This window comes from Panthera uncia, chromosome C2, assembly GCF_023721935.1.
Source record: "Panthera uncia isolate 11264 chromosome C2, Puncia_PCG_1.0, whole genome shotgun sequence".
NCBI classification, from domain to species: Eukaryota; Metazoa; Chordata; class Mammalia; order Carnivora; family Felidae; genus Panthera; species Panthera uncia.
In genome coordinates, this window is record NC_064810.1 from 129108305 (window position 1) to 129124180 (window position 15876).

The 15876-nt window shown below is 40.8% G+C and overlaps 2 protein-coding genes across 3 annotated transcripts in view; one reads left to right on the forward strand and one right to left on the reverse strand.

Annotated features, from left to right (window-relative positions):
* PIK3R4 (phosphoinositide-3-kinase regulatory subunit 4) overlaps window positions 1-9589 on the forward strand; it is a 199683-nt gene extending 190094 nt beyond the window's left edge. For both annotated transcript variants that reach the window (XM_049629808.1, XM_049629809.1), the window contains exons 18-23: window positions 2262-2473; window positions 4126-4257; window positions 7119-7219; window positions 7784-7872; window positions 8183-8291; window positions 9023-9589. In XM_049629808.1, the coding sequence (XP_049485765.1) occupies window positions 2262-2473; window positions 4126-4257; window positions 7119-7219; window positions 7784-7872; window positions 8183-8291; window positions 9023-9193 (814 nt within the window). In that variant the 3' untranslated portion in view covers window positions 9194-9589. The remainder of the gene's footprint in view (window positions 1-2261; window positions 2474-4125; window positions 4258-7118; window positions 7220-7783; window positions 7873-8182; window positions 8292-9022) is intronic.
* A 2990-nt stretch (window positions 9590-12579) lies between these two features.
* The window catches only part of COL6A6 (collagen type VI alpha 6 chain), a 118328-nt gene continuing 115031 nt past the window's right edge, over window positions 12580-15876 (reverse strand). Inside the window, exon 36 of the mRNA XM_049629836.1 lies at window positions 12580-12975. Coding sequence (XP_049485793.1) covers window positions 12783-12975 — 193 coding nt within the window. The 3' untranslated portion in view covers window positions 12580-12782. The remainder of the gene's footprint in view (window positions 12976-15876) is intronic.

Here is a 15876-nt window from a genome sequence, read left to right on the forward strand (position 1 = left end):
GAACAGTACATTAAAAAAAAAAAAAAAAAAGGAATTTGATATTATCAGTAATGAAAGGAATAAATTATGGAATCATGCAATAACCAATGCATCCTAAATCCTTTTTGCTAATGAAAGAAGTCAGACCCAAAAGGCTATTTTTTGTATGTTTCCAACTTTTTGTGATATTCTGGAAACCATAAAATTATAGGGAAGAAATGAGATTAGTAGTAGTCACAGGTTGGGAATGGGGTAGGAGCTGACTACAAAGGGGCCTGCACAAGATAATTTTTGGCCTGTGGACTTGTTCTCTGTGGTTCTGTGGTAGAAGGTACATGGCTATGCATTTGTCATTATGCACAGAACTCTGTATCACAAAGAGTGAATTTTATTGTATGTAAGTTATAAAAAAAAAAAAAAGTCAACCCAATATAGGAGGAAAGGTAGAATGCTGTCTATGATAAATCAATCTCATTGTATACAGATGAATCCTGTAGTCACAGTGAAGACTGTGGGCAATAAAGGAGCCAACCTAATATCTTTGGAAAAAGTGGTTCAGTTGGATCCCGCAAGGCTAATGACCGAAGGAACTGAACTCAGACACTGTGTTCTAGTTGGCTTTCACAGGAGTGTGTTTTATCAATTCCAAACCTACTTAGTTGTATACTAAGGTTATAAATAAGAAAAGGGAGATGGCTAGAATGAACTCTGGTGCTGGATAGATATCAATCTGGATTCAGTGTGAGTATGAACTCATGATATATGTATATGCATGTGTGTGTGTGTGTTTGTATACATATGTACACATACACATAAAAAGATATAGAAGTACACATATGCATGTTGGTATGAGGTATAGTATACATATTAAGAGACTGGAGCAGGGACACGTCCCCATAGCAGTGAGCACTTAGCACGCAGACCTTGGTTTTTAAATACTATTTTTCCATAAAAGGAACCAGGGTTCCTTGCAGAACTGGTTGCCCAGAGCTGGGGCAGTGAATACGCAGGATGAATCTTGTGCTGCCAGAAAGTTAGGAATTGGTTCAAAAAAGCACATTGAAAGGGCATTGGGACCAACCTGAGAGAGTTTCCTGTGGCCAGAGTTGGAACAACTTGAACAACAAAGCAGATAACAACAGTATTGGGTTACAGCTCACAGGATAAAATAAATGTGTATGAGCCCATACTGATAATAAATAAGTAAATAAATAATGGGAAAGAAATGACAGTTCTTTATAGAAAAATTCTAATCAATAAGTATAGAAGGAATGAGGGACATAGTCACCATTAGAACACCATAGATATGGTCTATCAATGGATCCTAAAATGTGTGGACAAAATTTTAAGCAGAAACAGGATTTTTACACTGTCTCAGAAGTATTTTTTTTAAAGATTGAGTAGTTATAGATGGAAAATAATTTTATGGTGGAGAATCCTGGCAGATAGTACCTTAGTCAAATGATCAAGGTACTATTAATTAACTAATTAATATCAGGTACTTGCTCATACGTGCACTGAGAAGGATGTTATTTCATGGTCTCCTTCCCAATAAGGTATCAACTGAGTCTGTTTGTGAGAACACATGAGGCAAACTCAAATGGAGCAACACTCTATAACATAACCTATAGTCTTCAAAAATATCAGAATCATGAAAGATAAAGACTGAAGGTCAGATTGAAAAAGACATGACAACTCAGTGCCATGTGGTATCTTGTTTTGGATCCCAGAACAGTAAAAGGACACAAGTGGAAACTAATAAAAATCCGAATATGTTCTGTATTTTACTAGTATGGTACTAAGATTAATTTCTTAGTTTCGATAAATGTTCTGAGGTTATGTAAGGTATTAACACGAGGGGAAAATGGGTGAAGGATACACAGGAATTTTCTGTACTATTTTTGCAACTCTTCTGTAAGTCCGAAGTTATTTTTAAAAATGCCTCGGGGCGCCTGGGTGGCTCCGTCGTTTGAGCGTCCAATCTGGGCTCAGGTCATGATCTCACAGTCTGTGAGTTCGAGCCCCGCATCGGGCCTTGTGCTGACAGCTCAGGGCCTGGAGCCCGCTTCGGATTCTGTGTCTCCCATTCTCTCTGCCCTGCTCATGCTCTGTCTCTGTCTCAAAAATAAACATACATTAAAAAATGCCTCAGGCATCATTGGCTTGATGGATCAGAGTTATTTCTTGACTATGCTTAGAATAAATTCATCTTAAATGGAGGCCGGTGTTATGTTTTCAGTGACTGGAAAAGTTTTTGCCTTTTGCTTTGTGTATTTCTTTAGAATGCTAGACCAGAAGGATGATGGCTGTGTCGTGGATATGCATCACTTCAACTCTGGGGCACAGTCTGTTCTGGCCTATGCCACTGTGAATGGCTCTCTCGTTGGTTGGGACCTCCGGTCTTCAAGCAATGCATGGACTCTGAAGCACGATCTGAAGTCAGGCCTCATCACTTCCTTTGCTGTGGACATCCACCAGTGTTGGCTCTGCATTGGTGAGCTGACTTTGAAGTCATTGACTGGGTTGTGAATGCCACTAAGGTCTGGAATTGCCTTCTTGTGAAAGTTTTTTTCCTTTTTCCGCACTGGTAATTTTTTCCCATCTCCTTTTTTGAATGGTTATTATGTTATAATCTTTTGAAATTTAATTTTTTTCCATTAAAAATCAGATTTGAAAGAGTGATAGCAGTATCTCAACGCATGCACATTTCCTTTTTCTCTTTGTTCTTAAATGAGCCTCTTTACTTTATAATCATTATAGTGATCAGATTTGCTGGCATTCTGTTATCCTGCCAGGGAAGCAGCAGGCTTGGTTCATGCATGAGAGCATTTGAGTTCGGTCAGACTCCGTTTCAAATTCCAATAACCCCAGGCAAGCCGCACAACTCTCTGAGTTTCAGGAGCCTCATCTTCAAATGGGCTAATCCATTCAAGGGCTGCTTTGAGGATTTAATGAGGTAAAAGCATCCATCACGGGGCCTGGTACTGGAGAAGAGCTAAGCACTGGTTTCTTGCCTTATTATTCCTCTTTGCCCTCCTTTTCTCGGAGGTGAAGGTGTACCATGTGATCTTGCTGACTGCTTTCCTCTGTTTTAGTTTCACGTTTTGCCCCATAGGGCTTTGAACCTGCCCCTTGAAAATGTATCACATCTTATTTTCTCCCACTTGGCACTCTTTCTGAAGAATTATAATCTGTTGTCCTTGAATTTTGGTTTCTAGATTCCCTGAATGACATTAGGAAATTGTTAAGTATATGCCCTCTCCTTTTTAATATATAGTTTATGTGGAATACATTGTGTTTGCCTTTTGTGTGAGTAAACTGCACAGGTGCAGGAGGATGTGACGCCAGGCCCACAAAAGTAGATATGAAACTGCACAAATTAGTAAATGGCAATGATGGCTCTCAGGTACCCTGATCAACTTTGAGCCAACACAGCCTGTGGCTGTTGGAGCCATTGTCCTGGAGTGGGGCAGGGTGACTGAGGAACCCTGTCGTCCTGCGTCTTTTTCTGATCCCAGTATCTCTGCTAGAATTGGAGACCAGTCCAAGACGACGCTGTGTGCCTCTGTCGGGACCAGCTGTTCAGTGTCAGCGTTGGCATTATTCTTTTGGGATGGGGGGGCTTCTCTATGGGGTTGGTCATGGGCAGATGTGCAGGTACTGACCACCCCAGTGTCTGCTGTGATTGGATACCCATACCTGGTTCCAGAATGTTTTGGAGACAAGGGCACAGGGAAATGTGATGATAGCTACAGAGCTGCAGCCCCTGTGGGGTTGGTTAAGTGGTCACTGAATGCCAGTAAAACATCTTCGGTGATTTAAGGCATTCTGCACGTTTTGACCTATCAAATTCAGTTTACGTCTTCTCTAGACCTTTGGTTTTTTTGTGAGTGCCTTTGGCAATTAATACCAGTGTAATCATTCATTTTCAGCTTACGTTTAGTAGCATTGTGATGAGCACTTCACATCTGTATTTAACAACTAGGAAGTGCTCTTTGACACCAGGGAGATAGCTTGACAGATAGATGAGAAGAATGAATAAAATACATTCACACAAAGCTAATGCTATTTGTTGTTTGTATAAATGCAGCTTGATGTACTTTAAGCATTAGATGGTAATCTTTTTGACTTTTTTTTCCCTTTAAGGTACAAGCAGTGGTACCATGGCTTGCTGGGACATGAGGTTCCAGTTGCCAATTTCCAGCCACTGTCACCCCTTCAGGGCTCGAATCAGACGCCTCTCAATGCACCCTCTGTATCAGTCCTGGGTGATTGCAGGTAAAATGGAGAGGGCTGGCTTTGAGGTGTTGGGGGATTTTTAAAGAAAGTACATAATACCCTGCTGTGACGACTCATGTTCTCAGAGTTTTCATGTTATGTATGAACCAAATGCTTGATTCTGTTTTGTTCTGATTATGGAAGTTCCCACCACTGCTATCTCACTGTCATTTCTTATTTATTATCTTTAAAAATGACCTCATTAATCACCACCATCACCTACCATCTGCCACTGTTTCCCCTCTCATTTGTTTTCTTTCTCCCATGTTTTTGTTAATATTTTGCCACCACCTTCCTAGAAATCTAAGTTAGAAACCTTGACTCATCCTTGTCTGTTGCCAATTCTTGTTGATGTGTTTCTTGCCAGCTTCCCTTCCCTACCCTTACCAGGCATTCTCCTAGTAAGAACTGGAGATAAAACATGTGAAGCACACAGTCTGGCACACATGTAGTGCTTGATAAATAGTAGCTCGTTATGCTTATGCCTTCTCCTTGGTCGTCTTGCATGCAGGCTCTCCCCGGTCCCTTCTCATACACGTAGTCCGACTCATATACTGCTGCTGTTGGTGGCCATTACTCTGCTCGCCTCTTACCTGACTCATTGGTCAGTTGATAGTTTTCTCTTTCTGAAATAGTTCCCTTACCTGACTTCAGGGACATCACTTTCTGATTCCACCTTATCTTCCTTCTGACTTTTAAATCGTGCCCTACCTCACCCGCCTTAGGGCTCAGTCTTTGGTCCTTAACCCTTCTACACTGATCTCATCCCATGCTTTAAATACCACATTTATTCAGATTTTTATAGCTACTTAAAATGTTCAGAATCTGACCACTTTTTGCTGTTTCCATCACAGTCTCTCTCATCCCAGCCACCATAACCTCTTGTCCCTATTAATGCAGTATCCTTGTAACTCCCTGCTTTAATCCTTACTTCTTCAAGACTGTTCTTTCTGCTACTCAGTACCTTCCCATTCCAGGTTACAGCCAGACTCCTCATGGGGATCTGCCCCTGCTACCTCTCTGACCTTCTTTATCGGTCAGGGTTCCAGCAGAAATCAGATGGCGTACCCAGCGTAGGATGATTTGAGGATTTATCTTCAGAGGAACTGTTGATGAATGTGTGGGTGTAGGGGCATCATAAAAGCACAATGAAATAGGGCTAGTGCCAGCAGGAGGGGAGGGGATGGTTACTGGAGTTTGGAAAGAAGATAAATAGAGAAGGCCACCGTGAGAGGAGCAGGGATTTTGATGTTGGAGTTTGGAAAGAAGATGAATAGAGAAGGCCACCTTGAGAGGAGCAGGGATTTTGATGGGAGCGACACAACCAGCCTGAGCTGGGACATGCTTCTATCTATCTCTTTGGTCTCCTGCTGGGGCTTCCATAGGCCTGTATTTGTTTCCTACGACCATTTTATTCTTATGTGTAATAAATTACCACAAAGTTGGTAGCTTAAAACAATACACATTTGTTCTACAACCGTTCCAGAGGCCAGAAGTTTGAAATGAGTTTTGCTAAGCCGAGTCCAAGTTGGCAGCAGGGTCACATTACCTCTGCAGGACCCAGGGGAGAGTCCATTCCCTTTCTTTTCCTGCTTCTGGAGCTGCTTGCCTTGGCTTGTGGGCCCTTCTTCCATCTTCAGAGCCACCACTGTAGCACCTTGCTCCATTGTCCTGTTGCCTTCTGCTGTCAAGCCTGCCTCCTTCTTACAACACTGTGATTGTATGCAGGGCTCCCCTGGATAATCCAGGAAAATCCCATCTCAAGGCCCTTAATCATCTCTGCAATGTCACTTTCACAGTTTCTGGAGATGAGGACGTACTTATTTTAGGGGCTGTTAGTTTACCACAGGCCAAACCCATGTAGAAGCCCGAGGGCAAAGGAGCCTGTCCATGTGGCACACACGGGTCAGCCTGGCAGCGGGGAGTGGAACGTGCCAGCCCTACGGGCCTTTTCCTCCTCCCCCAGGCCCAGTCGGCCCCAGCCACATGGGCTTTCGGGCTTTCTCCTCGAACTAGACACATTCCTGATGCAGGGCCTTGCACTTTCTTGGTTTATTGCCCCCATTAGAATGTAAGTTCTATAAAACGGTATTTTTTCCATTGTTTGCCTCATTTTCCTGAGCATGTAGGCCAGCGACTAGCTCACAGTATTTTTGCTTCAGTAAATATTAATGAAGGAATGAAGCCTGAGGTGTTTTCACTCGCCCTGCTCAAAATAATGTCTTTCTCAGGCTTGCTGTTGCCTTTTTCTATAATCTTCCCCTGCCTTCATTTCCCACTCCTCCCTGTCACGGATTTGCTTCAGTCACACTGATTACTCGTTTTCCCAGATGCCCAGAAATTGGAATGAGCAAAAACAAAACATTCTTTCTGCCTGAAATGACTTACCTGTATGCCACTCATATCTGCTCGGCTTTACTTTTCTTTCAGTCCCAGAGGAAACCTCTCCATGAGTGACATTGATGCTTACCCACTGGATGGGATCTTTTCCTTTCCTTGAGTTCAGGTGGAATTTTGCAGTTGTTTTTGCTCTCATTGTCTATACATTTTTCCTCTGCTTCTAGACTGTAGGTTTCTTGAGGGTAGAATCTTTACGATTCACCTTTCTACCCCACAATTCTTTTCACTGTGCTGTATGCCAGTAAATATTTATTAGTAGTTTATTAAAGAACGTCTTTTTTTGCACTCCAGTCTGGTGACAGGGTCACAGTATTATTTAAAAGTAGTCGTAGTGAGCATTTTTTGCAGGATGAGAAAAAATGGAAATAGGCACAGGCTGAATTGGATTATCTACCAAGATGTGAAAGTTCTCAGAGTGGGCTTGTGGTGTGAGTAACCGTTCTGGCCTGTGCTTCCCTTAGCCGTGCAGGGCAACAACGAGGTGTCCATGTGGGACATGGAGACTGGCGACAGAAGATTCATGCTCTGGGCCTGCAATGCACCACCACTCTCTGAGTCACAGGTTAGTCTCCGGTTTTCATTAGGCCAATCGAATTTCCCCCATTACAAGCATTTTCAGACACTCTACCAAACCTGGTATCTGTTGGGCTTTTGGGTTGTGTTTTAAATTATATCAAGTGGCTATTGCCGCATCGAGGCTTTCCAATTCCTCAGGCTCACCAATGTCTGGGTGTTTTGGTTGCTGGTACCAGGAGGTTTGTGATGTGTCTGTGGAAGCCCGGTAAAAACCTGGGTTAACTGGAACATGACCATCTTACATACACTTTTAACCGTCATGCTACCACCATGGGTGCTTCACTGGGACAAAAGGTGGGAGAGGTTCATTTCTCCTTTGGTTGGAGTCCTTCTCCCAAATAGGCAGTTTTCAGAGGCTGAACAGGTTTTGCCTCTTTATTCAGAATGATATAAAGCCAATGCACTTATAGAAGATATGCATAAATGGTCTCTCATTTCTTCAGTTAACCAGGTGCCTAGCAGCCACTGCCACTCGACTTGTTACTAGAAATGACACCATTTATGGAATACACTGCTATCTTTAATTTGATTCCTGTTTCTTTCTTTTAAGCCTGTTCCTCACAGTGTCCATGGTATCTATTGTAGTCCTGCAGATGGAAATCCCATCCTACTAACGGCTGGCTCAGACATGAAAATAAGGTACAGTATCTGATAAGTGTACCTAGTTAGGTATCCTTTAAAAGGAGAAGGATAATAAAATGTGGATGGATACTGTGGTTAATACTAGGGTGGTTATTCTAGATACTTGCAATGTTGTCATGTTTAACATCCTCCATATCTTGCACAGATAGCTGTTAATACTTCATTTGTACCTAATTTTAGTCTATGCTAGGAAAAGCTCTTTTCCTAAGGCAAAAGAAAATAAGTTATGCATTGATGAATGTAAGCTAATGACCATTACTTCCTCCCTCCGTCCTGAGATTATCAGCACTTACTTCCTCTTCCCCAGGTTTTGGGACTTGGCTTACCCAGAGCGGTCCTACATTGTTGCCGGAGGTACTAGTTCCTCGTCTGTGTCCTACTCTAGGAAAATAATTGAAGGCACTGAAGTCGTCCAGGTACAAGCAGTCTTGTTTTCTCTCAATTTCTATAGGCACACAAATGACTTTGGCCAAGAGTGGCAGTATTTAAGAAGAACATTTATTTTCTTTGGGCTTTTCTGTGATTTTTAAATTAACTTTTATTAAGGTAAATAAACATATAAAGGGCACACACATAAGTACCTAGCTCGAAGCAAGCACTTTATACGCTTGCTCAGTCCTTACAACAATTTATAAGGAAATACCTTTATTAGAAAGTTCAGCACCATGAAGTAACTTGTCTGAGATCATCCAGGTAGTAGGCAGCAAAGCTGGGGATTCAGACCTGGCTGTTGGAACTCCAAATCTTGTGTTCTTGAGTTGGGTAAAAACTTCAAAGGAGGTAACATACCTGAAAGTGCCTGGGTCCTAGAAGGTGCTCAGTAAATGAATGAACGCTTCCTTTATGACAGATACATATTTACATCCACCCCTCTATTATATACTTTCTCTTATTTCTTTTGATGGTGGCAAAAGGTAATATGCACAGATTATTGATTGGCCTCTTTGTAAGCCACTACTCATGGGAAACAGAAGGTCATTTGGACTCTCTTTACTCCTTGTCTTTGTGAAGGGAGGACTACCTCATAGGAAGTTTTAGCTTTAAAGACAACCACTACCTGTCTCAGAAGAACAATATTCATAACAGGTACAGTGTGGTACAGGCTTTTAACTTCTGGCTTTCTCCTTGACTTTTAACCATGAAACAGGAGATTCAGAATAAGCAGAAGATGGGACCAAGCGATGACACCCCTCGGAGGGGCCCAGAGTCTCTGCCTGTGGGACACCACGATATCATCACGGACATCGCCACCTTCCAGACAACACAGGGCTTCATTGTAACTGCTTCTAGAGATGGAATTGTTAAGGTGTGGAAATGAAAACTTAGTGGTCTGTATAATTTGTAATAAAGTTATAAGTTTACTGTAACTTGAGAGCAAAGGTATTTTTAGAGGACAGAAGTGAGATTCATTTCTTTCATTTTCAAAATTATGTCTCTATATAATACTGTCTCATGATTAAACAGATCCCATCCAAGGTGGTTAAGAAGGTTGCACTCAGCCAATGTACTTACACATTATCTCTGCAAGAATCAGCCAGACAACAGTATCTGGGACTTCCTACTGTATATGTCACAGAGGTGAGGAATTTAAAATGCTAAGACTTCTATGATCTAAGTTTGTACTAAAAAAGATGGGTCATAAGCTGTAATAATGTAAACACATTTTTGCTATTAAAACTGCTATTCAAACCAGCCAATAAAATGTATTCAAGCATCTTAAGAGTTTTTTGTGTTTTTTTGGTTTTTAACAGTAAACTTTAGCAGAAGAATAAACTCTCCAGCAGCATTTGTTCTCAAGAAATAAGGCACTCAATGTCACAAAGAATCGGCAACAGAACTAGGCCTTATGCCCACATTTCTGGACTCTCAGTATTTTGTTCTTTCTGCTTTATCATATCTTTCTTCCTGTTTTACAGTCTGCCGTATTATTTAGCACTAGAACTGATCTCCTGTGTATCAACCCTAGAAGAATGGCTCTCCTTGGCCATCATTACTATTTTTTATAGGCTTTAGTATAAATTCTGAAAGTTGGCCCTTCGGCTTGCTTTTATCCAGTGTCAATTATTTATTAAATGCATGAAAAAGAAAAATGAAAGGATTAAGTTGTTAAAGACATGCCAAAAATCTGTACTTCCAGAAAAAGACCAAAATTGGTCTTTCCTGCAAAAATAAACCCTTCAAGCTTATCACTTATTATTTGTACATGAACTTAATTCTCTACATTTAACTGTCCTCCATTTGCAGAAGGGTTTATGCTGTTTGAAATTAGTTACATGAGTCTGTAAACCAAAAAGTAAATAATCTGACTCGGGGGAAAATACTACTTAAATACTTCAAAAACTTAATTTTCTGTAATTATATGATTCAGTTATGGTACATGACAGTGCATAGGTATGGCTCCATGATTCAGTGCACTTGGTTTTGTTGTTTACCTGTCTAAACTCATCAGAAAACCCTGTCATTCACAAAGGTCTCTGAGGAGTCTGGATGTCAATGAGGCCTTATAGCCTAGGGGAACAGTAGGATTTGCAAATTTGACATTGTCATGTTACATTGCCTCTGTTTCTCTTCACGTCTGTTAAGACCGTATCTGTGGGGTTTCTAGATTTAATGTCTGCAGAGGTTGGGGGACACTTGTTTGAGCTGAGAAGGGCTTCAAGCCTGGAGACATTAGTGAAGCCACACCACTGATAAACCTTCTGAGGGGAAGAATGGAGTGGGGCGATGGAGATGTAGTCCTTTCCCCCCCTGATCTTGCCACCATCCATTCTTCTTCACGCTTCAATTCTCCCCTTAAAAAAAGGGGTCATTTGGTTGAATTGTTACTGTTACAATCTGATGCCACATTGAAGTTGCATCTTTTTTTCGACTTTTTTTTTAATGTTTGACTCAGAGCTCAAGTACAGAGATAATAGGAGGCATGTCTTTTAGAGTCAATTAATTTACATGTTTAAACCAAGGACCACTGCTTATTGAATCTTGGTTTCAATAGGGTTTTATTTAGGGGCGCCTGGGTGGCTCAGTCGGTTCAGCATCCAACTTGGGCTCAGGTCATGATCTCACGATCTGTGGGTTCGAGCCCCGCATCAGGCTCTGTGCTGACAGCTCAGAGCCTGGAACCTGCTTCAGATTCTGTCTCCCTCTCTCTCTTCCCCTCCCCTGCTCACACTTTGTCTCTCAAAAATGAGTAAGTGTAAAAAAAAAAAAATTAAATAGGGTTTTATTTATTTTTGCTGCTTTTCCCTTTTAGGAGAAAGAGGTGAATCATGGAAAATATTTTTTTTTTTTAAGGAATTTTTTAAAAAGGAACTTAGTATTTATAGTATGTTTTAGATCCTTCATCTATTAAGGATTAAAAAGACCCAAACTGCTAAAATAATCTCAATTACCAAGGGCAAAATTTTTTGGTGTATTTTACTTACCAATGCAGAAAAAAATAGACAAATACATATTAAAAGTATTTCTAGCAGTAAATAGCAGTTTTTGCTTAATCCAAAGTTAACCAGAAAAATCCCTTTTAAAATACCTTTTAAATATTGCTCATCAATTTGCTCTACTTGAAACATAACTTTTTACTAAACTCCGAAGCACCACTTAGGATATGAAGAAACGTGATGTGCTTTATTCTTCTCTATTTCCTGAGTATGAATGTGACATTTTAACTCCTTCCCCCACTGAAGACATTGGGAGCTATGTCTATGGAATTGCCTGAGTACGGATGGCAGAAGTGGTTTTAAAACACAGCGTAGGTGACCCTTCTTTCCTAGCTTTTATGAAGAGCGATACGGAAAAGAAAATCACCTACTGGTCTTAGGTGTCGGTAGCCATCTGCCCCCTGCGTCCAAGCAAAGTCTCCCCCCCCGAAGAGAGGTTCTGCCAAGCAGGGCCATAGTTACCAACGCTGGAGCCAGCTCTGAGAATTTGAGGTAAGGTCCAAACATTGTGTCTCAAATAATGCTACTCTGGCATTTAGTTGTTGGAAATATTAGCCCTTCATAAAGGTTAAGAGTTAGTTATGTGATCTTGATGGGGGGTAAGGCGGGAGCAAGCTGTCAGAATGCTACTAGACGCTAGGCACTTGCAAGACCCTTCCTGCTTTAACTTACTCTAATCTCTTTACATCTCTGCAGCCCCGGATGGATTTGTGGCTTAAAACATGAACAACTTTATCTTTTCCAAACTCAGTATGTATTTAAGACTCTAGATCTCGGTCAGTCCTGTTTGGTACTATTCACCATTGACTAAATAGCTACCTGATGGGTAAAAGTAACAGCTTCACCCATGACAAGTTGTCTTGACTCTTCTTGCCTAAAGAATATAGAGATTAGTAAAGAATAATATATGACAATAATGGTAAAGAATAAAAGTCCATAAAAATGGCCAGGCACGAGGCTCTATATCATGAGGGAACTTCCAGCTCAAAAGCAATTATTTATGTTTTGGGGAAATTCACAAGTTTCTCAGTGAGTTAAGGAGGAAGGAGTTGGAGCAGAGAAAATGACTGCTTCTTCTCTGTCCCTGCAAACTACTGCAGAAGGTGGGAGGAGACCTGCCAGCACAAGCCTATCAGAAGGTTAGCCATTCTACACAGAGACAGTGGTGTATTTAAATGGCATCACGGGAAGTCAAATTATCAAAATTGACACAGAAGCATCGATTTCGAAATGTAAATGTTGGGGTCTCTCAGAACGTTTTTCTTTCAAAGAAATGGACAAGAAACGAATGCCAGGGGTCAAGCTGCCTGATAATCTACAATCTGTGTTTTGTCCAGCCCTCCAGAGTGGACCTCTGGATATGGCTGGATATCCAAATAAAAGTTGTCCATAGTTAATGGCAGTGAACTGAGTTACTCAAGACCAGAGGCTTACCATCCTTTCAAAGGCTAAATCCTTCAAGCACTTCCTTTATCATTGTTGTCTTGGAGCAGTTTTTATCACCTTTCTTCCATTTTTAAAGGTATGGGGTGTGTTTCTGATAAGATTTTGAACAGTATCGTCTCTGCTGCCTCTTGCTACTCTTGAAAGGTATTTTTTGTCTTGAAAGAATCTGGCTCTCTGCAATGCATCCCTGAGAGCAGCTTTATGTGGTCCAAAAACAAAGCTGTACAACGAAAGAAGAGAAACATCATAGAAGATAAATGCCATTTCTGCTTTAATAGACTATGTTAATTCCATCTTCCTCAATGTTGTCATCTTCCTTGCTACACCCTCCCTTCAGGGTAGTTTTATTAAGACTATGAAACTGAAGACTTACACTGGGCAGATCTAACTGAAGATCTAACTTATTCTCAGAAGCTGAGAATAAGACAGGAGATGTTTGGTCACAGTATCAAGATCATTTCAACAGCAAAGTTTCTTCTTTATAGAACATGTTCCACCCAGAACTTCATATGGCTGGTTCCTGATTATTCAGATTTGAAGTCAAATGGTACCTCATTAGAGATGACCGTATCTATAGTTCTTCTCCCAGTCTGCAGTCTTCTCGATGCCCAGCACAATATGCTCACTTTTTTCATAACACATCACTGAGTATTTATTTATTTATAAATTTCTTTGTGATGTATTCTCCTCTATTCTACCTGCCCAGGCAGAAAATTTCACAAGACCATGTCATGTAATCCTAGCAATCCCAGGAACCTTAGAAGGGCATATAGTGGATACTCAATAAACATTTATCTAATGGAAACATGAATGAATGCCACTCCTTTCTTCCCTCCCTCCTATCCATCCATTCTTTACTTCTTCCATCTGTTCATCCATCCATCCATCCATCCAAATGTTGACTCTCTATGGAAGGCACTGTTACATATAATGGGAGACATAAAAATTATGCCCAGTCTGGCAGGCACATAAAGAGTTTGGGGGTCATGAATATTTCAACAGAAAAGGACAGCTGGGGTCAGACTCTGGAAGGCCTTGAATGCCAGATTGAGAGGTCAAGGAATCACAGAAGCCAAATACTACAATTCTAACCTATTCAATAAAACCGTGCTGGTGGAAGTGTCCTATAATCTTCACTGGCCAGTATGGCAGCCAATAGCCACATATGTTTACTGAGCACTTGAAATGTGGCATGACTGAGAAACTCAATTTATAATTTCATTTAATTGAAAGCTAGTGGTTACTGTATTGGACAGCTCAGGAAGGGAGGCATTTCAGGCAACCTTATTTTACAGGGAGGTGTTGGAAAGAAGTTTAGATCCATAAACATCTTATATTCCAGCCCTCTACTTACTGGCTGAGTAGCTCTGAGAAAATCATTTAACTAGAGTGATTCTTGTTTCCTCAGGTGTAGAATGGGAATAAAAACAACCTATGTTGTGAGCAACATTTGAAGTTCTCTAGACTAGTTACCATGGTGCTCTGGTGATTACAGATGAGGAAATAGCACATACAGAGGTAAACATCAGGGACAGAACTGAGACTAACCCAACCGTCTGATAGTAAGAGCTTTGTGTTACTTCCAATGAACCAGGTTTTAATTTGAGATACTATGGAAAACTATCAAGGTATTTGGAATAAGAAAGTGAAATGAAAAATGTCATGCTATCAGGAGCATCTGGATATGGGTGCAGAACCACAGGAAAGCAGATGGCCTGGGGCAGGTTGGACAGCTAAGAAGGTAGGAGGAGCTTGGCCCACACATTCTTTGTAAATATTTTTAGAATGAATGTGTGAGAGCCTGGTAGGTAAGATGAGAAGGCTTATCAGTACCTATAAGCCTCACAAATTTGCTGTATTGTGGTCAAGGGAAGAGTCAAGAGAACTCTAAAACACTGAAATCAGGAAAACAGTACCAGTATTCACTATAAGTACCGTTACTTCATATTTGGATTTTTCTGCTTTCATCAGCTTTAATCTGATCTCTCATGAAAACAAAAATATTTAGAAAATGAGTAAGCAAAAGACAAAGAATTTAAAATTACTACACTTCTCTGCCTCACATACACATGCATGCATATGTGCACACCCTTCCGTCTTCCCCCTCCCCATATTCTTGCCTCTATAATGAGAGAAGTGAAAGAGACATTAAAACAACAGGGAACCATGCCATTATATACTCTATGTCTGGGCTTCTGAAACTCCAATCCCAAAGTGTATCTCCATTCACTTCCGTCAGTGCTATTAGGAATGTAACAAGCTGATCAGCAAACTTCTCCCAGTTACCAAGAAAGCTAAATTTTAGTGCAAATACAGTTTTCTCACACCTTCTCCCACTTTTGCTCTTCTATTTTCTTAATTCCAGAACCAAATATTAGGAGCTCAAATTCTCCAAAGTCTTAATTGTCTATATGCACAGAACATCTCTACCAATCATGGCGTATGTATTCTTCTGAGTCTGGAGCACACTGTTTTTGTGTCTCGGGTTTATTTTATCTACACTGGTCTCTCCACCCCTCCGCCAACTTCCCCTTTCCATTGGATCCTTTCTATGGTAAGTTATCTTTCTTTCATCCTTCTTCCTCGTTAAGAAAAAGCTGTTAAATTGCTAACTGCTTCTATAGCATGACATTGCTATCTTTTTTCCTTCCTCCAATACTTTTATTCTCAAAAGTGTTGAACATGATAAATACTATATCTCTGAATTTTTTCCCCCACAGTTGTACACAGGAGCTTGTATTTGATAAGCATCTGTTAAGAATCATTTGATTACCCTGTTTGGGAATCAGAATTTCTGGTTTTCCTTTTACTCCGTATTATTGAGATGCTTCTTTACCGATTGGTAACTCCACAACAGGCAGTCAAGGAAAGAAACAGGAATGAAATGCAGCCAATCATTTTGCATCTTGTGCCCAACTCCAGTAAAGCTTGTGGAAACGTGGCGGCTGGACAAAATGAGGTGGGTAGTACTAACTGGAGATTTCAGTTCTCTGCGATCACAGATTCCTCCATCTACGCAGATGATCGGGAGTCAGCTATGCTAAATTTACTAGTTGACTCGATGTGCTGGAGTAGAAACCACACACAAGACTGCTTCTATTTCCAGACACTTTTTTTTTTA